Below are 22,462 nucleotides of genomic sequence, written 5' to 3'. Positions count from 1 at the left end.
CAACCCCACCCACAGTGAGGAATCTCCACAATAAAAAAGAACCACAAGCTGCCAGAATACAGAAAGGCCACCCCAAATACAGCAATCTAACTGATGCTGAAGCTGAAAGTCCAATGTTTTGGTCACCTGATATAAAGAACTGACTCATGGGAAAAGACCCTGATGCTGGGAAAGATTGAAGGCAGGAGAAGGGGACGAGAGAGGATGAGATGGTTGGATGGCATCACCAATTCAAAGGACGTGAGTCAGAGTAAGCTCTGGGAGTTGGTGATGAACATGGAGGCCTGGGGTGCTATAGTCCTCAAGCCCAAGGACTTGGGGTCACTGTAGTCCTGGGGGTCACAAAGAGTTGGACACGAATGAGCAACTGAACTGAACTGAACGAATCGTCATGTCTCCTAAAGCTGTACTAGTTGCTTCTTGAAATCAGAACAGTTTTATCCTTGCTTTGATCTCACAAGTGGGAATCTTCCCATGTCTTGGAGCAGATGGAAATTACTGCCCTTAGAATGTGCTTTGGGCTCTAGGATCTCCCACTGACCCCTGGAAGCCTTGCTGTCTTTGGCATCAAAGCCAGTTACATTATTCACGTACCTGCAACCTTCTCACTGTTATCGGTAATATCAGTGATATCACTGTTATCAGAACTCACTGACGTCTCTCCAAAGAGACAAGTGATATCTTCTCCAAATATCTTGAGACAGTTTTCAATGAGAAATTGTATGAAAGAAATCTGTAACACGAAGGGGCAAAAAATGGGGTATTACTCTACATATGGTGTAATAGTAAATCACATTTCATCCATGAATCTTGGCTCTAACCAAAAATGCAAAAGAAATCTGAGAAAAATTCAGACTTGACTAAAAAATATATAAATATATTATATATACATCAGCTTTTTCTAAGAAATAACTCCTACTTTCAAGAGTAGTTTGGGCTCAAATTTTAAAATTCTTTTAGTCAGTGGGCTAACGTTATACTATGTAGCTTGGTTTAATAGCTAAAATTTTGTAATGATGGTTAACAGGCTTAAAACTAGGATGATTTTTAAGTAGCCCGCATAGGATATTTGGGACAAAAATGTATATTCTCTTATTAAGTTTTATTTATTTTTAATAAATTTGTTTCTAGTTTTATTGAGATAGATTTTTTATATCTCATATTATTAACATTTATAAAGTATCGAATACAACACCAACTGTGAATTTCACTTGAGTGAAGAAATATCTGAAACTTGGGTAGCAGAGGTTTCAGTGTGGGCTGGCGGGGGGTTGTGAAGGAACAAATCATCTGGAGAGAAAACATGTCTGTCTGTCTTACCACATTCCCTTGCCTCACACTTGCTGTCCGGGGGAGCTTGGAGAAGAGCTGTGATCTTATTAGGCATGTTGTGGCTCTCTTAGAATGTTCTGAAATATTTTACTAGCTTCCTCATCCTCAGGCAGAGACACAAGAGAAGTCAAATACTTTCCTGAATGAGCCACAGCTGGCAGAGTGTGGCCAGTACGTGTGGAGCCTCAGGTGCTCATATTGCCCAGGCTGCTAAGATGTGCCGACAGTGACCAGATGTATTGGGTGTTATCATTGTGTAATGATGAAATCATAGTTTGGAGGCTTGTACACCCTCAGTGATTAGGCTGGGAGTTGAACCTTGGCTCTCTGATTCCAAAGCCAGGTTCTTTTCTATCATATCATCCTACTCTTACCTCTCTATCGTTTAATCTGTTGGATGGCAAAGGGGAAGTGAGTCAACTGTTCTCAGTTATAATACAGCTTCCCATGCCCAACCAGAGTAGGACTCTGCCACTCCAAGGCAGTGTAATTAAAATGTGCACTTTAAAAACTGGTTCATCAGAGTTAATACTACAGACTTCAGGTTCAAGATGGGGACTCTGCTCTGCAAGGCAAAAAATGAGAGATCTCATTACCTGTTTGGTGAAGTTTTCTGAGCTGCCAGAATTAGACAGACAAAGCATGCTTGGGGTTATACACACTGATAAATTATAAGCTGTCATCTGATTGGATGAGGAATGTTGCTCAATATTGCGTAAAACTGCAAAAAGATATCGCAGAAAAACTACATTGGCTCTCGGCAGCTGGTCTAGAAGCCTAAGGACAGAGAAAACACTTATAAATAAAGCGAGTCATTTTGCTTAGTAAGTGGAAATACAGAGAACAAAGTACTTCTTTTTATACCATGTACACAGTCCATTCTCACAGTTCCAGGCATGAATGCATACAAAAATATTTCACTGAATTTAATTCCTGAACCAGGTAAGACCTACTCTGGTTAGTTATGTGTTTGTATTTAAGATCATACCACTGGCGGATTGGTTCTTTATCATCTCATTTTAGACCAGTGGATTTCATCTCCAATAGTTTCATGTATTCAGAAGGTGTAAAATGGTCAAGCAGTCCATGTTAATGAGATTAGGAGAAAAACACCAATTACAGTGTCACCAATAAGGCATGCATCTCTCTTCAAACTGACTTCCATGGGCATGATCAAGTCAAACCCCGTGATACTGGTCATTATTTTAGAGGACACAGCTGTAAAGTATAAGCTAATATTTTCCTAAAAGTATGTTGGTTGTATTTTCTCAGAGTTGAGTAATTATGGCATCATTACCTCTGGGTCGCCTTTATTTTGTCGTCCTCATTCCCTTGATCAATAACATCAAGCCATTTATCATAGAGACTGGCTGAAAATATGCTTCCTTGGATATTTCGAAGAAAATCCTTATATAGATCAAAAAGTATATATTATTCTTAGGATAAATTCCATGGAGAAATTACAAAGAAAATATTTAGTGGAAAAATTCAATTCAGTCCACAATTCCTTCACAGCCACGCACACTGATTCACACAGAGCTTGGCTGTCATTCTCCACAGCCTTGCACACCCAGAAGTACTGGTTGGATTTTCCCCAACTAAAATTAGAAGCATAAAAGCAGAGTCTGGGCTGTAGTGAGAATGAAGCTAAAGCTCCTTCTATTGCCTGGAACTTATCTCTGTGTACATGTTAACACATTAGTACAAACTGGCAAGGCCTGCTGATAACTGATCCTAAATCCTATTAGTTTCTTGAAAGGAAACACACATGCCCATTTTGTTTGTTTACTTCAAACACATGCTTGCTTGTGATTCAAGAAAGAGAAGTTCTGAAATAAACAAAATTACACCCCTACATGCTCTTATACACATATTAAGAGAAAACCTGAAGTATGTGTGCTCTTTGGGAAAAAGCTAGTATCGAAATAGCTTTAATCTTGTTTTAAAAAAATAATCATATAAAAGGAAAGTTCTACAGACTTTTAAGCAGCAGGTGTTAGAAATAAATCAAAAGCCCCAATGGTAAACTACATGTTACCCTTACAACTCTTTGAATTCAATATATCCACCCAAAGAGGAAACTGAAAATTTAGATACATTGCAACTTGACACCTGTGGGATAGAATATGCAAATGTCAGCTTCCTAAGTGGAGGCCTGGAAACTTTATCTTGATGACCAAGTCTTAATATCAGAGAATGGGGCCTATTAAAATGGATGAAGTTGTAACCTGTTGTGCAAGGCTGAGGGGAAATGATTGCATTGCCTTGCCAGTTTCAAAGGCACAACTTGCTTCCACTGGTCTTAATATACAGCCTGACTTCTCTTAATAGTATCTTCTTTACGCAGTGTTTCTAAGGCAACTATCATGATTACAATCCTGTTAGTGTTCGCTTGTTTCAGTACTTATTGAGCTGCTGTTTGTGTCAGGCACTCTCTTGAGTACTGAGGATAGAGTATGAAGATAATGCACAAAGTCTCAGTCCTCTCATACTTTTTCTTGGAATTGGTATAGATTACCCAATGCTGGTCATCAGGGTTTCACTATGCTTCTTATGGAGTGTCCGCAGTACATTTGGAAGGAGGAAGCACTCCATTTCAGTTCAGCCATTCAGTCCTGTCCTACTCTTTGTGACCCCATGGACTGCACACCAGGCTTTCCTGTCCATCAGCAACACCTGGGTCTTGTTCAAATTCATGTCCATGGAGTTGGTGATGCCATTCAACCATGTCATCTGGCTTTGAATTCTGGGAGTCTGGGAGTGTGCAGCAGGGCCTTTGACTTGTGTACCAAACTACATGCACTTGGAGTGTGTCTCTTCTCTCTCCTGAAACCTGTGCTGTAAAATCGATTGGTGAGACTGAGTATGGTTAAGCCAGGACATGACTCATGCAGAATATGCCATGGGTATTTGCTACTGGACTACTGTTTATAGACAGTTTAATGACAAACTTAATGTGGTTCTGACTATATATTCATTTCTGATTTACACCAACGCCATGGTTGCTTTGACATATGGTATTCTCAAGGCCAAAGTTGCAAGGTTTGATTCCCCACCAAGATCAATCAACTTTAGGTAGAGAAAACTTTGGGAGTGTCAAAGACCTGTACCCATAAGTAGCCACCCTCTTACTAGACTGTGCTTACAGCATGGAAACAGGCAAGAGCCTAGTAACACTTGCTCAAAAGTGAAATCAGTTCCAAGTGTGCACCTTTTAGAGGGTAGCACTCTACTTGCTATTTGCATACCTAGTGTGTATTATTATGGGTCAAGTGTAGTAGGGGTCAACTGTAAATCATACCTGCACTGTTGCTATTTTCATACAATTGAACATTAATAGGGGAAAAGGAAACACCATATGTTATTTGGTTTCTAAGATAATTTTAATAACCTGACTGTAGTTATTACTACATCAATATATTTTTGTTCATAACTGCTAACAAGTACCAAGATGAATTGATTAATTTTTTCTTTCTGTTGTATTATTGCCCTGGTACAAATTTAACTACACACTTGTGATTTAGCTGTATCAGTTCAAACTCAGTCTATTTTTTGTATAAACCTATTGAATTTTGCAAAATTCCAAACAGATTTTGATTGTTGCACTCACTTTAAAACTAAGATTTATAAGATTAGGCATGTAGTAAAACAGGTTACCATGTAGCTGTAACCTTGGGTGGTGGGCTAAACTTACAAATGTTAACAAAGCCATTAATCATGGTAAGGGAGATAAAAGGAGGAAAAAGAAGGAACAAATGGTGGCGTCATCCCTACACTAATTTTCAAGTAAAAGGCATTGAGACACAGGGGAAGCAAGGATGATGCAGTGATCAGAGATTTTGTTGGCCTCACTAAGCGTTTTTTGATTCATTGTAAGACAAATGGGCTTCCCAGGTGGTGCTAGTGGGAAAAAACCTGCCTGCCAATGCAGGAGATGCAAGAGATGCAGGTTCGATGCCTGGCAGGAAGATCCCCTGGAGAAGGGCATGGCAACCCACTCTAGTATTCTTGCGTGGAGGATTCCATGGACAGAGAAGTCTGCTGGGCTACAGTCAATGGGATCACAGAGAGTCGGCTGTTACGAGGCGACTAACACACACAGACACACAAACACACACACTAAACACACGAATTTACCATAGTGAGTAAACATCTGTCCTGCATCCATGCTAAGTTGCTTCAGCCATGTCCAATTCTGTGCTACCTCATGGACTATAGCCTGCCAGACTCCACTGTCCATGGGATTCTCCAGGCAACCATACTGGAGTCGTATGCCAGTCCCTGTTCCAGGGGATCCTTGCAACCCAGGGATGGAACCCAGGTTTCCTGCATTGAAGGCGGATTCTTTACTGTCTGAGTCACCTGGGAAGTTACTTCTGTTAACTGTTTCCAAAGGCTGATTATGAATTTTATTTTGGAAATGTGGCCTTCATTAGGAAGGTGATGAGGAAGTCATCCAAAGCAGGAAGCTTGTTTTGGTAAACACTCAATGTGTAAGTGGGTATTTTGACATATCTTGTTATTGCTTTGCATGGACTGTTCAGGAGTCAAGATGTGCAATGAAAAAGGAAAATATCTAATGTATGGGGCTTATAACATCTGCAGTACCTTCCTTCAGTTTTGGCTTTGTGAAGTGTTTTTCACTTTTCAGCTCCTTCCTCTCTTATGCCTATTAGGTTTCTTGGGCATTCATAATGAAGCACCAGTCATATAGCTTCAGATTTACCGTGTGTGGATAATGCTCAGACTTTCCTTACCTTTAACACGCAGGCTATCACAAGAATTGATTCCTCATTCAAGTTCACTGTGTCTCCACAGTTTAGTTTCTTCTTTAGGGCTCTGCATGATTTTATACTGGCTGATTTTCCGAAGATGCATTCTGTGAACAGCCCTTTTTGATTGATAAAGGAAAGCATATCCTATCGGGAAGGAAAGAAAAGAAAACTGTGGGATGTTTCATGTCTAGAAGCCCAGAGCGCAAGCTTGTTCCAGTTTTGACAGATCTGTGGTATATGAGGGTACAGTTCTAGAACAGCACCGAAGTCAATTTGAAATTTTTTCTTCAGTGTCTCTGAATATATTTTTGACCCAACAATCGATTCATACACTGAAACATTGTAAACACTTGTGTAATCAGATTTTCCATTTCAGTGAATTACTGTGTTAAACGCCTCTGCTTTGAGGCCTTTGTAGATTCACCCTCTCCTCCTTCACTGCTCCTTTCTCTTTATTCCCTATTATAGATGCTCTTCCCTAAGTGTGGAAATCTTTTTGCCATATTCATGCTCCATTTGTTTATTCCCCTTCCAGGGACTGTCCACCCCATTCACTCCTGTTTCCTGTATTCCCTCCCCTCAAAATCAGGCTCAATACGCCTCTCCTCCTTCTCCGATGACATTCTTGTCTCATCAGCCTTTGTAGTTCCTTTTCCTGTATTTTCATATCCTCTGCTGTCTGCAGAGTTAGAGAGATAACAGCTATTGGAGCCAGGTTTTTCAAGGAATGTGGAATCTGTTATGCCAGTCATCCACTGTGTGACTTTGGGCATAGCACATACTTGGGTGAGGCTCTTTTGTTTTTCATTGATGAAGTGGGGGTGATGATAGTCATGGCTACCCCCTAAACTTTCTGTGAAAGACGCAAGGTCTGGGGTAGTAGCTAGCACGTAGCTAGTATGATAAATTTCTTCATATATACCATAAAATTCTGCATCTAGTGTAGTGCTTGGAGAGATAGTGGACAGTGAACAAGAGTTAATGCTTACAGTTCAGTACACTAATTTGATATAGCACAGTTCGAACTCTGTGACTCTCTTTTGACACATTCTGTCAGGAGCAAATGATTCATCTTTGCCAGAGGATGCGTACTTTATGCTTAAACATTTGAGTTCCATATCAAATCCCTGTGAGACATTTTGCATCTTAAGGGGGAGTAGACTCAGCTGAAGGAGACTTGTGGAGACGAGGAGACATATGATGATGAGGTGGACTCTCAGAGATTCTTACACACAGAGTCTGAAGGAAAGCTACAGGGTCAAAATAGCCTGGAGTTAAAACTGGCCTCCAGGACCTCCCCACCATTCTATGCAAAACAAGTACTCTGTCACCCGAAGGAAAAAATGGACATTGGGTTGATTTTGCCCAGCTCCCAGCCTGTCCCAGCCTCTGGCTGATCTCCACAATTCCTTGCCGCAGCTGTTTAAGAGATAACTACTCTGAACAACCTTGCAGAAGAACAGGTCCCCTTAAGACTGGAGCTTTCCACATACGTGCCTCTATATACTTCCTCTTTTCTTGGGTAAGGGCAGTAGCTCACTAATCTGACTGCTGCCCCTTCTCACCTCATAAAGGTGATCTGTAAAGGACTGCTCTCATTCTTTTCCTCAACCTCGCCTTCTCTAACTGCCTTAACTTACAGAGTCCATGTTAACTGGTCTGAGCTGGTATAGATGGGTCTTTGTTGAAATCAGCGGAATGGATGAGAGTATCTTTTCATCTTGTACTTGCCTTCTGACTCTGCAGTACCTAAATCAGATCTTATTCTTTGAAGTAATGTTATGAATCTTATCGGACAAAGCCAGACTTCTTCATTTGGGAGTAGATTTGGAAGAGAACACTTGATCTCTCAGCACTCCCCTTCTCAGGAAAGTTACAGAAACCAAAATAAGACCTACCAGAATTGGGGTGGGCAGTGTGTCATTATCACATACATCCTCAAGAGGAGCTCCAAAGAGCTGTTTTGGCTTTGTGGGTTGTAGAGACGGGTGTTGGTTCTCCTCGCGGGTCCTACAGATACAGCCAAATGCCCAGTTTTTGAGAGAACTCTTCCTAACTGTCTTCTTGTCTGAAACTAATATAGAAGAGAGATTTTCACTAGTAGTAGTTGAGCTTATTTACCCTGATTTCCACCACTTACATTCAGCAGCATGTTCATGGCAGAGGCTGAAAGAGAGAAACTGAACCATTTGTTATATAGCATTCCCCTCATTCTGAAGCAGGCTAATTGCATCCTTGTGGTGTTAACATGTTCTTCTTGCCCATATTCTGCAAACCAGTAGTTAAACCTAGAGGCGTGATCAGACACAGGGTTGATTCTCCCTGTGACAGTATTCCCCAGACAGTGCTCTCTATTCCCTTTGCCCTGTGGCATGAGACACTTAACCTATAGTTACACAAGTTTCCTAATATTAAGTGTTATCAGTGGATTCTGGGTTCAGATCTCATTTGAAAGGCAAAATTATTTAATATTCAAATCAAGCAGCATTTGTAGGAAGTTTCCTTCCTCTGTTGAGTTACCTGTTTGGCTTTCTGAGTACCCCGTCATGGGCAATTTTCTCCCTTGAAAAGAATCGCCTTTCACGAGATATCCTGCCTGACAGTGCTTATCTGTCAGCCTCTAGACCTCTCCTCTGGGAGGCCACACACCTCAGTCAGCTCCAAGGATGACTTCCTGCCCTCAGGGTCCTTGAGAAGTAGTCATTAATTGCAGACAATGTGGTAAGATTACAGGGGGCCAGTTTTTGTGTGACACCTTACTCAGTTAACGCAAAGATGAATTTTAACCACCAACAGTCTTATGGACTCTGTGGGAGAGGGAGAGGGTGGGAAGATTTGGAAGAATGGCATTGAACCATGTATAATATCATGTATGAAACAAGTTGCCAGTCCAGGTTCGACGCACGATACTGGATGCTTGGGGCTAGTGCACTTGGATGACCCAGAGGGATGGTATGGGGAGGGAGGATGGAGGAGGATTCAGGATGGGGAACACATGTATACCTGTGGCAGATTCATTTTGATATTTGGCAAAACTAATACAATGTGTAAAGTTAAAAAAAAAAAATATTAGCTACCAACAGCCCCTGCCAAAGGAATGCTTTTCAAAAAAGAGTGATCAGCAATGAAGAATTGAGTTCAAAGTGTCTCGTGCCCAGCTATGAATGTTTTCCTGATATTTCCTCAATAAACCTGCTTAATATTTCCTTAAATAACCTGCTTAAATAACCAGCTAAAGAAGTCAATTAGAGGAGCCCAGTTGTAGAAAAATAAACAGAAGAATTTAACCAAATCTTTTAAAATACCCATCCACTTGTCTTTCGGAGACATAGTGAGTGCCGCACCATGTCCATTCAAGTGAGTGAACCACTTGTGGTGCTGGGTGAGAGAACCAGAAGGCTCCTATTCTGCCTCTTAATTGGATGAGTTACCTAAAAGTCTTTGAGCGTCAGTTTGCTCAAATGTAACATAAATGATGCTACTTACACCTGACTGGACTACATAACATAATGTACTACCCAGCACAAGACATGGCACATAGCAGCCTTAATAAAGGTAATTTCCCTCCTTCAGAAGGCCTAAGGCAGCCTAGACATCAGTCGCCTCCCCCTAAGCAGACCGCATCCCCATTCTCCATTTGACTGTGTAGCCTCCAGAAGGTGTGCATTCCCGAAGGAATGCCATCACTTTGCCTTAGGCTCTTCCTGCCCTGACAGTCATACTACCATCATTTTAAAAGGAGATAATGAAGAAAGCAAATGCATTCTTAAATTCAGGAACAGATTCTCCTAATTAATATGTACAAACGTGAAAAGATACATGTTTATATGGGTTGAGTTGCTTTATGCACCCTGGTTTCCCTACTCTTAACCTGATTCTTTTATTTCTAAACTACCCACAGGTATTCATGTATTTCAAATGTATTCCTTCATTGTTCAGCTTTAATAAGAATACTCTTAGGAAGAAAACTCTATCAGTTGGTACAAAGCTATATGGCCAGCTAGCCTATAAGCATAAATGGAAAGCAAATTAGACATTAAGGCCTATGCTTTTATTTTCAGGCCTAGATGGAGCTTTCGTAATGTACATTGGTTGGTGTTAGAGTTCTTGTGGGCTCTGTGACCAATAAAACTATATACTATAGCCACAAAAAGTATGGTGCTCAGTTCTTCAGTCATGTCCAACTCTTGCGACCATGGACTATAGCCTGTCAGGCTCCTGGCTGTGGGACTTCCTGGATCATAATACTGGAGTGGGTTGCCAGGGACTGTTAAACAGGTTAACTTTACAACGTCATCTTTCTTAAACAATCCTGACAAGATTTAGGTTAGTGTTTTTCCTCATGCTCAAATTAGGGTTTGAATGTTAAAAAATGAAATTGTGTAACTTTGTGGGTATAGAATAACAATTCTAAGAATACAAATACTTTAAGTAGAAATTCTATTCTGGCCCCAGTAATTGCTAAATTAGTAAGACATTTTATTCAGAGAAAGAATGTCAATGGGACAATACTGGAATGGTAGCAGGGGTGATTGCAAGAGGAAGACTTAAAAACAAACAGACATATAAACATTCAGTCCAGTTCCATTTGCAACCTAGGTCTGAAGCACAATGGAAAGAGAGCTTGCTGTGGCGGTAGAATGCAGAGTTCAATTCAGAGGCGGTCCTAAGGTGGCGGAGAAATAGAACAGAAAGACGACTTTCTCCCCACAAATTCATCGAAAGAACATTGAATGCTGAGCAAATTCCACAAAACAACTTCTGATTGCTGGCAGAAGACATCAGGCACCCGGAAAGGCAGCCCGTTGTCTTTGAAAGGAGGTAGGACAAAATATAAAAGAGAAAAAGAGAGACAAATGAGGTAGGGACAGAGATCTGTCCTGGGATGGTAGTCTTAAAAGAGGAGAGGTTTCCAAACACTAGGAAACAGTCTCATTGGCAGGTCAGTGGGGAGTTTTAGTATCTCAGAGGGTAACATACGGGGAGGAAAAATAAATAAAGAAAGAAAGAAACCCCACAGATTGTGTGCCTAACATCAACTTCCAGCAGAGAACTAGTCCAGACACTCACAATTGCCACCAGCAAGTGGGGGGCCTGTACAGGGAGGTGCGGTCTGCATTGCTTAGGGTAAGGACCAGGCCTGAGTGCCCTGAGGGCAATCTGAAGGAGCTAATGTGAGATAGCAATCCAAATTGTGGGATAGCCAGCGAGAGAGAAAAAAAACTATCCTGTGAAAAGCCCTAATCTAAGGCACTTCCTGGCCCACTCACAGAGCAGAGGACTGAGAGAATACCAGAGCAGAGCTAGCTGGCTGTGCACTGACTCATCTCCCACCAGAGACAGGGAGGCAGGCAGGGGCAGCCAGAGCCTGAAAGAGGCAATCTCAGCCCCAGAGAGGAATCCTCTACAAAACTGCAAGCAGGCTCCCATTTGCTAACCAAGACTTGTTGGGATACTGGGCGGTTGACATCCGCTGGGACGGTCGCGGCCAGAGATCAGCTCCCCAGAAGAGACATACGGCCCACCTGAGACGGGCAGGCCTGCTGCCACCAAGGAAATCGAGCAGCTGGGATGGGGGAGGTATAAGACACACCACACCTGGGGGTCACTGTGCTCGCTAAGCACCTGGTCGCCTCAGCTGCTCAGACATGGAAAGGGCACAAAACGCAGGTCCGACTGAGTCTGCGCCTTTCTGGAGTACCTGAGAACCTGAACCTGAACCTGAAGGGCTTAGACCTGGGAAGTGCACACAACCCAGGGCCTGCCTCAGACAGTTGCAGGCAGAGCAACCTGGAGCCTGAGCAGTGTAGGCTGGGAAAGCACACACACCGTGAGCAGGTCAAACCCAGTGTGGTCAGGACACTGTGAGCACACGCCAGGGATATTTGTTTGCAGTGCTCCTCCGTCCCCACAGCACCACTGAATAAGTGAACCTAAATAAGTGACCACATTTGCCCCCATGAGTCAGGGCGGAAATTGGACACTGAAAAGACCAGCAAACAGAAGAAGTTAAAATAAACAGAGGGAAGCGCTCTGGAAAAGACAGGTGCAACAGATTAAAACCTTGTAGTTAGCACTGACTACAATGGAAGGGGCCTATAGACTTGAGAAGTATAAGCTGGATCACAGAAGTATCTGAAACTGAACTAACGCCGCACTGCCCACAACAACTCCAGAGAAATTCCTAGATATATTTTTAGTATTATCTTTAAAAAAATTTTTTTTTAATTTTTAAGTCCTCTATTACTTCTTTAATTTTAATTTTTATAATCTACTACTACCTTTCAAAAAAAAGATCCTATTTTTAATGCAAACTTCATATATATATTTTATCATATTTTGTGACTTTGTTTTGTTTTTCTAATACTGTGTTTGGGAGACTCTCATCTTTACTGTAGACTTTTAATATTTGCTTTTTGGTATTTGTTATCAATTTTGAACGTTTAAGACCCCAATCTTCACTACCCATTTTTACTTGGGAGTTTGATCACTGCCTTGATTGCTCTCTCCCCCTTTTGACTCTCCTTTTTCTCCACGAGGTCGCCTCTATCTCCTCCCTCACCCTTTTCTTCCCTACCCACTCTGTGAATCTCTTTGTGTATTCCAGGCTGTGGAGAACACTTTGGGAACTGATTACTGGCTGGATCTGTCTCTCTCCTTTTGATTCCCTCTTTTCTTGTCCTGGTCACCTCTGTCTCCTTCTTCCTTCTCTTCTCTGGGTAACTGCATGAGCCTCTCTGAGGGGCCCAGACTGTGGAGAGCACATAGCGAATTGATTACTGGCTAGCTTGCTCTCTCCCCTTTTGATTCCCCCTCTTCTTCTCCTGGTCAACTCTATCTCCCTCCTCCTTATTCTCTTCTCCATCTAACTTGGTGAACCTCTCTGGGTTCCCTCACTGTGGAGAAGCTTTTCATCATTAACCTAGATGTTTTATCATCGGTGCTGTACAGATAGAGAAGTCTTGAGGCTACTCTAAGAATAAGACGGAAAACCAGAGACAGGAGGCTTAAGTTCAAAACCTGAGAACACCAGAGAACTCCTGACTCCAGGGAACATTAATGGATACGAGCTCATCCAAAAGCCTCCATACCTACACTGAAACCAAGCACCACCCAAGAGCCAACAAGTTCCAGAGCAAGACATACAACGCAAATTCTCCAACAATGCAGGAACATAGCCCTGAGCTTCAATATACAGGCTCCCAATTTCACACCAAACCCATAGACATCTCAAAACTCACTACTGGACATTTCATTGCACTCTGGAGAGAAGTCCAGCTCCACCCACCAGAACAGGGACGCAAGCTTCCCTAAGCAGGAAACCTTGACAAGCCACTCACACAACCCCACCCACAGTGAGGAATCTCCACAATAAAAAAGAACCACAAGCTGCCAGAATACAGAAAGGCCACCCCAAATACAGCAATCTAACTGATGCTGAAGCTGAAAGTCCAATGTTTTGGTCACCTGATGTAAAGAACTGACTCATGGGAAAAGACCCTGATGCTGGGAAAGATTGAAGGCAGGAGAAGGGGACGAGAGAGGATGAGATGGTTGGACGGCATCACCAATTCAAAGGACGTGAGTTTGAGTAAGCTCTGGGAGTTGGTGATGGACAGGAAAGCCTGGCGTGCTGCAGTCCTCAAGCCCAAGGACTTGGGGTCACTGTAGTCCTTGGGATCACAAAGAGCCGGACACGACTGAGCAGCTGAACTGAACTCAACGAATCGTGATGTCTCCTAAAGCTGTACTAGTTGCTTCTTGAAATCAGAAGAGTCTTATCCTTGCTTTGATCTCACAAGTGGGAATCTTCCCATGTCTTGGAGCAGATGGAAATTACTGCCCTTAGAATGTGCTTTGGGCTCTAGGATCTCCCACTGACCCCTGGAAGCCTTGCTGTCTTTGGCATCAAAGCCAGTTACATTATTCACATACCTGCAACCTTCTCACTGTTATCGATAATATCAGTGATATTACTGTTATCAGAACTCACTGACGTCTCTCCAAAGAGACAAGTGATATCTTCTCCAAATATCTTGAGACAGTTTTCAATGAGAAATTGTATGAAAGAAATCTGTAACACGAAGGGGCAAAAAATGGGGTATTACTGTACATATGGTGTAATAGTAAATCATATTTCATCCATGAATCTTGGCTCTAACCAAAAATGCAAAAGAAATCTGAGAAAAATTCAGACTTGACTAAAAAATATATAAATATATTATATATACATCAGCTTTTTCTAAGAAATAACTCCTACTTTCAAGAGTAGTTTGGGCTCAAATTTTAAAATTCTTTTAGTCAGTGGGCTAATGTTATACTATGTAGCCTGGTTTAATAGCTAAAATTTTGTAAAGATGGTTAACATGCTTAAAACTAGGATGATTTTTAAGTAGCCCGCATAGGATATGTGGGACAAAAATGTATATTCTCTTATTAAGTTTTATTTATTTTTAATAAATTTGTTTCTAGTTTTATTGAGATAGATTTTTTATATCTCATATTATTAACATTTATAAAGTATCGAATACAACACCAATTGTGAATTTCACTTGAGTGAAGAAATATCTGAAACTTGGGTAGCAGAGGTTTCAGTGTGGGCCGGTGGGGTTTGTGAAGGAACAAATCATCTGGAGAGAAAACATGTCTGTCTATGTTACCACATTCCCTTGCCTCACACTTGCTGTCCGGGGGAGCTTGGAGAAGAGCTGTGATCTTATTAGGCATGTTGTGGCTCTCTTAGGATGTTCTGAAATATTTTACTAGGTTCCTCATCCACAGGCAGAGACACAATAGAAGCCAAATACTTTCCTGAATGAGCCACAGCTGGCAGAGTGCGGCCAGCATGTGTGGAGCCTCAGGTGCTCATATTGCCCAGGCCGCTAAGATGTGCCGACATTGACCAGATGTATTGGGTGTCATCATTGTGTAATGATGAAATCATAATTTGGAGGCTTGTACACCCTCAGTGATTAGGCTGAGAGTTGAACCTTGGCTCTCTGATTCCAAAGCCAGGTTCTTTTCTATCATATCATCCTACTCTTACCTCTCTATCGTTTAATCTGTTGGATGGCAAAGGGGAAGTGAGTCAACTGTTCTCAGTTATAATACAGCTTCCCATGCCCAACCAGAGTAGGACTCTGCCACTCCAAGGCAGTGTAATTAAAATGTGCACTTAAAAACTGGTTCATCAGAGTTAATACTACAGACTTCAGGTTCAAGATGGGGACTCTGCTCCGCAAGGCATAAAAATGAGAGATCTCATTACCTGTTTGGTGAAGTTTTCTGAGCTGCCAGAATTAGACAGACAAAGCATGCTTGGGGTTATACACACTGATAAATTATAAGCTGTCATCTGATTGGATGAGGAATGTTGCTCAATATTGCGTAAAACTGCAAAAAGATATCGCAGAAAAACTACATTGGCTCTCGGCAGCTGGTCTAGAAGCCTAAGGACAGAGAAAACACTTATAAATAAAGCAAGTCATTTTGCTTAGTAAGTGGAAATACAGAGAACAAAGTACTTCTTTTTATACCATGTACACAGTCCATTCTCACAGTTCCAGGCATGAATGCATACAAAAATGTTTCACTGAATTTAATTCCTGAACCAGGTAAGACCTACTCTGGTTAGTTATGTGTTTGTATTTAAGATCATACCACTGGCGGATTGGTTCTTTATCATCTCATTTTAGACCAGTGGATTTCATCTCCAACAGTTTCATGTATTCAGAAGGTGTAAAATGGTCAAGCAGTCCATGTTAATGAGATTAGGAGAAAAACACCAATTACAGTGTCACCAATAAGGCATGCATCTCTCTTCAAACTAGCTTCCATGGGCATGATCAAGTGAAACCCCGTGATACTGGTCATTATTTTAGAGGACACAGCTGTAAAGTATAAGCTAATATTTTCCTAAGAGTATGTTGGTTGTATTTTCTCAGAGTTGAGTAATTATGGCATCATTACCTCTGGGTCGCCTTTATTTTGTCGTCCTCGTTCCCTTGATCAATAACATCAAGCCATTTATCATAGAGACTGGCTGAAAATATGCTTCCTTGGATATTTTGAAGAAAATCCTTATATAGATCAAAAAGTATATATTATTCTTAGGATAAATTCAATGGAGAAATTGCAAAGAAAATATTTAGTGGAAAAATTCAATTCAGTCCACAATTCCTTCACAGCCACGCACACTGATTCACACAGAGCTTGGCTGTCATTCTCCACAGCCTTGCACACCCAGAAGTACTGGTTGGATTTTCCCCAACTAAAATTAGAAGCATAAAAGCAGAGTCTGGGCTGTAGTGAGAATGAAGCTAAAGCTCCTTCTATCGCCTGGAACTTACTCTTTGTGTACATGTTAACACATTAGTACAAACTGGCAAGGCCTGGTGATAACTGATCCTAAATCCTATTAGTTTCTTGAAAAGAAATGCACATGCCCATTTTGTTTGTTTACTTCAGACACATGCTTGCTTGTGATTCAAGAAAGAGAAGTTCTGAAATAAAACAAACAAAATTACACCCCTACATGCTCTTCTACACATATTAAGAGAATACCTGATGTATGTGTGTTCTTTGGGAAAAAGCTAGTATCGAAATAGCTTCAATCTTATTTAAAAAAAAAAATCATATAAAAGTACAGTTCTACAGACTTTTAAGCAGCAGGTGTTAGAAATAAATCAAAAGACCCAATGGTAAACTACATGTTACCCTTACAACTCTTTGAATTCAATATATCCACCCAAAGAGAAAACTGAAAATTTAGATACATTGCAACTTGACATCTGTGGGATAGAATATGCAAATGTCAGCTTCCTAAGTGGAGGCCTGCAAACTTTATCCTGATGACCAAGTCTTAATATCAGAGAATGGGGCCTATTAAAATGGATGAAGTTGTAACCTGTTGTGCAAGACTGAGGGGAAATGATTGCATTGCCTTGCCAGTTTCAAAGGCACAACTTGCTTCCACTGGTCTTAATATACAGCCTGACTTCTCTTAATAGTATCTTCTTTACGCAGTGTTTCTAAGGCAACTATCATGATTACAATCCTGTTAGTGTTCGCTTGTTTCAGTACTTATTGAGCTGCTGTTTGTGTCAGGCACTCTCTTGAGTACTGAGGATAGAGTATGAAGATAATGCACAAAGTCTCAGTCCTCTCATACTTTTTCTTGGAATTGGTATAGAGTACTCAATGCTGGTCATCAGGGTTTCACTATGCTTCTTATGGAGTGTCCGCAGTACATTTGGAAGGAGGAAACACTCCATGTGAGTTCAGCCATTCAGTCCTGTCCTACTCTTTCCTACCCCATGGACTGCACACCAGGCTTTCCTGTACATCAGCAACACCTGGGTCTGTTCAAATTCATGTCCATGGAATTGGTGATGCCATTCAACCATGTCATCTGGCTTTGACTTTTGGAGTCTGGGAGTGTGCAGCAGGGCCTTTGCCTTGTGTACCAAACTACATGCACTTGGAGTGTGTCTCTTCTCTCTCCTGAACCCTGTGCTGTAGAATCGATTGGTGAGACTGAGTATGGTTAAGCCATGACATGACTCATGCAGAATATGCCATGGGTATTTGCTATTGGACTACTGTTTATAGGCAGTTTAATGACAAACTCAATGTGGTTCTGACTATATATTCATTTCTGATTTAGACCAACTCCATGGCTGCTTTGACATATGGTATTCTCAAGGCCAAAGTTGCAAGGTTTGATTCCCCACCAAGATCAATCAACTTTAGGAAGAGAAAACTTTTGGACTGTCTAAGATCTGTATCCATAAGTAGCCACCCTCTTACTACTCTGTGCTTATAGCATGGAAACAGGCAAGAGCCCAGTAACACTTGCTCAAAAGTGAAATCAGTTCCACGTGTGCACCTTTTAGAGGGTAGCACTCTAGTGTGTATTATTATAGGTCAAGTGTAGTAGGGGTCAACTCTAAATCATACCTGCACTGTTGCTATTACCATACAATCGAACATTAATAGGGGACAAGGAAACCCCATATGTTATTTGGTTTCTAAGATAATTTTAATAACCTTTCTGTACTTATTACTACATCAATATATTTTTGTTCATAGCTGCTAACAAGTACCAAGATGGATTGATTAATTTTTTCTTTCTGTTGTATTATCGCCCTGGTAGAAATTTAACTACACACTTGTGATTTAGCTGTATCATTTCAAACTCAGTCTATTTTTTGTATAAACCTATTGAATTTTGCAAAATTCCAAACAGATTTTGATTGTTGCACTCACTTTAAAAATAAGATTTATAAGATTAGGCATGTAGTAAAACTGGTTACCATGTAACTGTAACTTTGGGTGGTGGGCTAAACTTACAAATGTTAACAAAGCCATTAATCATGGTAAGGGAGATAAAAGGAGGAAAAAAAAGGAACAAATGGTGGCGTCATCCCTACACTAATTTTCAAGTAAAAAAATTGAGACACAGGGGAGGCAAGGATGATGCACTGATCAGAGATTTTGGTGGCCTCACTAAGCATTTTTTGATTCATTGTAAGACAAATGGGCTTCCCAGGTGGTGCTAGTGGGAAAAAACCTGCCTGCCAATGCAGGAGATGCAAGAGATGCAGGTTCGATGCCTGGCAGGAAGATCCCTGGAGAAGGGCATGGCAACCCACTCTAGTATTCTTGCGTGGAGGATTCCATGGACAGAGAAGTCTGCTGGGCTACAGTCAATGGGATCACAGAGAGTCAGCTGTTACGAGGCGACTAACACACACAGACACACAAACACACACACTAAACACACGAATTTACCATAGTGAGTAAACATCTGTCCTGCATCCATGCTAAGTTGCTTCAGCCGTGTCCAATTCTGTGCCACCTCATGGACTATAGCCTGCCAGACTCCACTGTCCATGGGATTCTCCAGGCAACCATACTGGAGTCGTATGCCAGTCCCTGTTCCAGGGGATCCTGGAAACCCAGGGATGGAACCCAGGTTTCCTGCATTGAAGGCGGATTCTTTACTGTCTGAGTCACCTGGGAAGTTACTTCTGTTAACTGTTTCCAAAGGCCTATTATGAATTTTATTTTGGAAATGTGGCCTTCATTAGGAAGGTGATGAGGAAGTCATCCAAAGCAGGAAGCTTGTTTTGGTAAACACTCAATGTGTAAGTGGGTATTTTGACATATCTTGTTATTCCTTTGCATGGACTGTTCAGGAGTCAAGATGTGCAATGAAAAAGGAAAATATCTAATGTATGGGGCTTATAACATCTGCAGTACCTTCCTTCAGTTTTGGCTTTGTGAAGTGTTTTTCACTTTTCAGCTCCTTCCTCTCTTATGCCTATTAGGTTTCTTGGGCATTCATAATGAAGCACCAGTCATATAGCTTCAGATTTACCGTGTGTGGATAATGCTCAGACTTTCCTTACCTTTAACACGCAGGCTATCACAAGAATTGATTCCTCATTCAAGTTCACTGTGTCTCCACAGTTTAGTTTCTTCTTTAGGGCTCTGCATGATTTTATACTGGCTGATTTTCTGAAGATGCCTTCTGTGAACAGCCCTTTTTGATTGATAAAGGAAAGCATATCCTATCGGGAAGGAAAGAAAAGAAAACTGTTGGACGTTTCATGTCTAGAAGCCCAGAGCGCAAGCTTGTTCCAGTTTTGACAGATCTGTGGTATATGAGGGTACAGTTCTAGAACAGCACCGAAGTCAATTTGAAATTTTTTCTTCAGTGTCTCTAAATATATTTTTGACCCAACAATCGATCTGACATTCATACACTGAAACATTGTAAACACTCGTGTAATCAGATTTTCCGTTTCAGTGAATTTACTGTGTTAAACGTCTCTGCTTTGAGGCCTTTGTAGATTCACCCTCTTCTCCTTCACCACTCCTTTCTCATTATTCCCTATTATATATGCTCTTCCCTAAGTGTGGAAATCCTTTTGCCATATTCATGCCCCATTTGTTTCTTCCCCTTCCAGGGACTGTCCACCCCATTCAGTCCTGTTTCCTGTATTCCCTCCCGTCAAAATCAGGCTCAATAAGCCTCTCCTCCTTCTCCGATGACATTCTGTCTCATCAGTCTTTGTAGTTCCTTTTCCTGTATTTTCATATCCTCTACTGTCTGCAGAGTTAGAGAGATAACAGCTATTGGAGCCAGGTTTTTCAAGGAATGTGGAATCTGTTATGCCAGTCATCCACTGTGTGACTTTGGGCATAGCACATACTTGGGTGAGGCTCTTTTGTTTTTCATTGATGAAGTGGGGGTGATGATAGTCATGGCTACCCCCTAAATGTTCTGTGAAAGACGCAAGGTCTGGGGTAGTAGCTAGCACCTAGCTAGTATGACAAATTCCTTCATATATACCATAAAATTCCCTGCATCTAGTGTAGTGCTTGGAGAGATAGTGGACAGTGAACAAGAGTTAATGCTTACAGTTCAGTACACTAATTTGATATAGCACAGTTCGAACTCTGTGACTCTCTTTTGACACATTCTGTCAGGAGCAAATGATTCATCTTTGCCAGAGGATGCGTACTTTATGCTTAAACACTTGAGTTGCAAATCAAATCCCTGTGAGACATTTTGCATCTTAAGGGGGAGTAGACTCAGCTGAAGGAGACTTGAGACTCGTGTGGACTTCAAGGGAGGAGACGGGGAGACATATGAGGATGAGGTGGACTCAGAGAGATTCTTACACACAGAGTCTGAAGGAAAGCTACACGGTCAAAATAGCCTGGAGTTAAAACTCACCTCCAGGACCTCCCCACCATTCTATGCAAAACAAGCACTCTGTCACCCGAAGGAAAAAAAAATGACATTGGGTTGATTTTGCCCAGCTCCCAGCCTGTCCCAGCCTCTGGCTGATCTCCACAATTCCTTGCCGCAGCTGTTTAAGAGATAACTACTCTGAACAACCTTGCAGAAGAACAGGCCCCCTTAAGACTGGAGCTTTCCACATACGTGCCTCTATATACTTCCTCTTTTCTTGGGTAAGAGCAGTAGCTCACTAATCTGACTGCTGCCCCTTCTCACCTCATAAAGGTGATCTGTAAAGGACTGCTCTCATTCTTTTCCTCAACCTCGCCTTCTCTAACTGCCTTAACTTACAGAGTCCATGTTAACTGGTCTGAGCTGGTATAGATGGGTCTTTGTTGAAATCAGCGGAATGGATGAGAGTATCTTTTCATCTTGTACTTGCCTTCTGACTCTGCAGTACCTAAATCAGATGTTGTTCTTTGAAGTAATGTTATGAATCTTATCGGACAAAGCCAGACTTCTTCATTTGGAGTAGATTTGGAAGAGAACACTTGATGTCTCAGCAGCACTCCCCTTTTTTTAAGGTTACAGAAACCAAAATAAGACCTACCAGAATTGGGGTGGGCAGGGTGTCATTATCACATACATCCTCAAGAGGAGCTCCAAAGAGCTGTTTTGGCTTTGTGGGTGGTAGAGACGTGTGTTGGTTCTCCTTATGGGTCCTGGAGATACAGCCAAATGCCCAGTTTTTGAGAGAACTCTTCCTAACTGTCTTCTTGTCTGAAACTAATATAGAAGAGAGATTTTCACTAGTAGTAGTTGAGCTTATTTACCCTGATTTCCACCACTTACATTCAGCAGCATGTTCATGGCAGAGGCTGAAAGAGAGAAACTGAACCATTTGTTATATAGCATTCCCCTCATTCTGAAGCAGGCTAATTGTATCCTTGTGGTGTTAACATGTTCTTCTTGCCCATATTCTGCAAACCAGTAGTTAAACCTAGAGGCGTGATCAGACTCAGGGTTGATTCTCCCTGTGACAGTATTCCCCAGACAGTGCTCTCTATTCCCTTTGCCCTGTGGCATGAGACACTTAACCTATAGTTACACAAGTTTCCTAATATTAAGTGTTATCAGTGGATTCTGGGTTCAGATCTCATTTGAAAGGCAAAATTATTTAATATTCAAATCAAGCAGCATTTGTAGGAAGTTTCCTTCCTCTGTTGAGTTACCTGTTTGGCTTTCTGAGTACCCCGTCATGCGCAATTTTCTCCCTTGAAAAGGATCGACTTTCACGAGATATCCTGCCTGACAGTGATTATCAGTCAGCCTCTAGACCTCTCCTCTGGGAGGCCACACACCTCAGTCAGCTCCAAGGATGACTTCCTGCCCTCAGGGTCCTTGAGAAGTAGTCATTAATTGCAGACAATGTGGTAAGATTACAGGGGGCCAGTTTTTGTGTGACACCTTACTCAGTTAACGCAAAGATGAATTTTAACAACCAACAGTCTTATGGACTCCGTGGGAGAGGGAGAGGGTGGAAAGATTTGGAAGAATGGCATTGAATCATGTATAATATCATGTATGAAACAAGTTGCCAGTC

General features: G+C 41.6%; 1 protein-coding gene across 1 annotated transcript; it reads right to left on the bottom strand.

Annotated features, from left to right (window-relative positions):
* Positions 1–529: 529 nt before the first annotated feature.
* Positions 530–22,119, bottom strand: LOC138986779 (uncharacterized). Its single transcript, XM_070366713.1, has 11 exons — positions 22,092–22,119; positions 21,470–21,645; positions 19,520–19,681; positions 16,077–16,186; positions 15,376–15,556; positions 14,043–14,181; positions 8,006–8,181; positions 6,090–6,251; positions 2,630–2,739; positions 1,929–2,109; positions 530–733 (listed from the first exon to the last, which is right to left on the bottom strand). Exons 1-11 carry the CDS (start codon positions 22,117–22,119, stop codon positions 587–589), a joined length of 1,572 nt encoding a protein of 523 aa, XP_070222814.1. The 3' UTR covers positions 530–586.
* Positions 22,120–22,462: the final 343 nt, after the last annotated feature.

Source organism: Bos mutus, unplaced genomic scaffold, assembly GCF_027580195.1.
Source record: "Bos mutus isolate GX-2022 unplaced genomic scaffold, NWIPB_WYAK_1.1 CTG1410, whole genome shotgun sequence".
In the NCBI taxonomy this organism is placed as follows: domain Eukaryota; kingdom Metazoa; phylum Chordata; class Mammalia; order Artiodactyla; family Bovidae; genus Bos; species Bos mutus.
Note: the sequence above shows the minus strand (reverse complement) of the source record. Positions and strands in the feature narration are given on the sequence as shown.

Excerpts from the sequence above, each read along its gene's own strand:
- LOC138986779 (XM_070366713.1), bottom strand. The coding sequence starts at position 22,119 with ATGACGGGGTACTCAGAAAGCCAAACAG. Across the intron at positions 14,182-15,375 it reads CAGAAAACTTCACCAAACAG|ATTTCTTTCATACAATTTCT; the intron begins GTAATGAGATCT and ends TTCGTGTTACAG. Across the intron at positions 2,740-6,089 it reads TGATAGCCTGCGTGTTAAAG|GATTTTCTTCGAAATATCCA; the intron begins GTAAGGAAAGTC and ends GATCTATATAAG.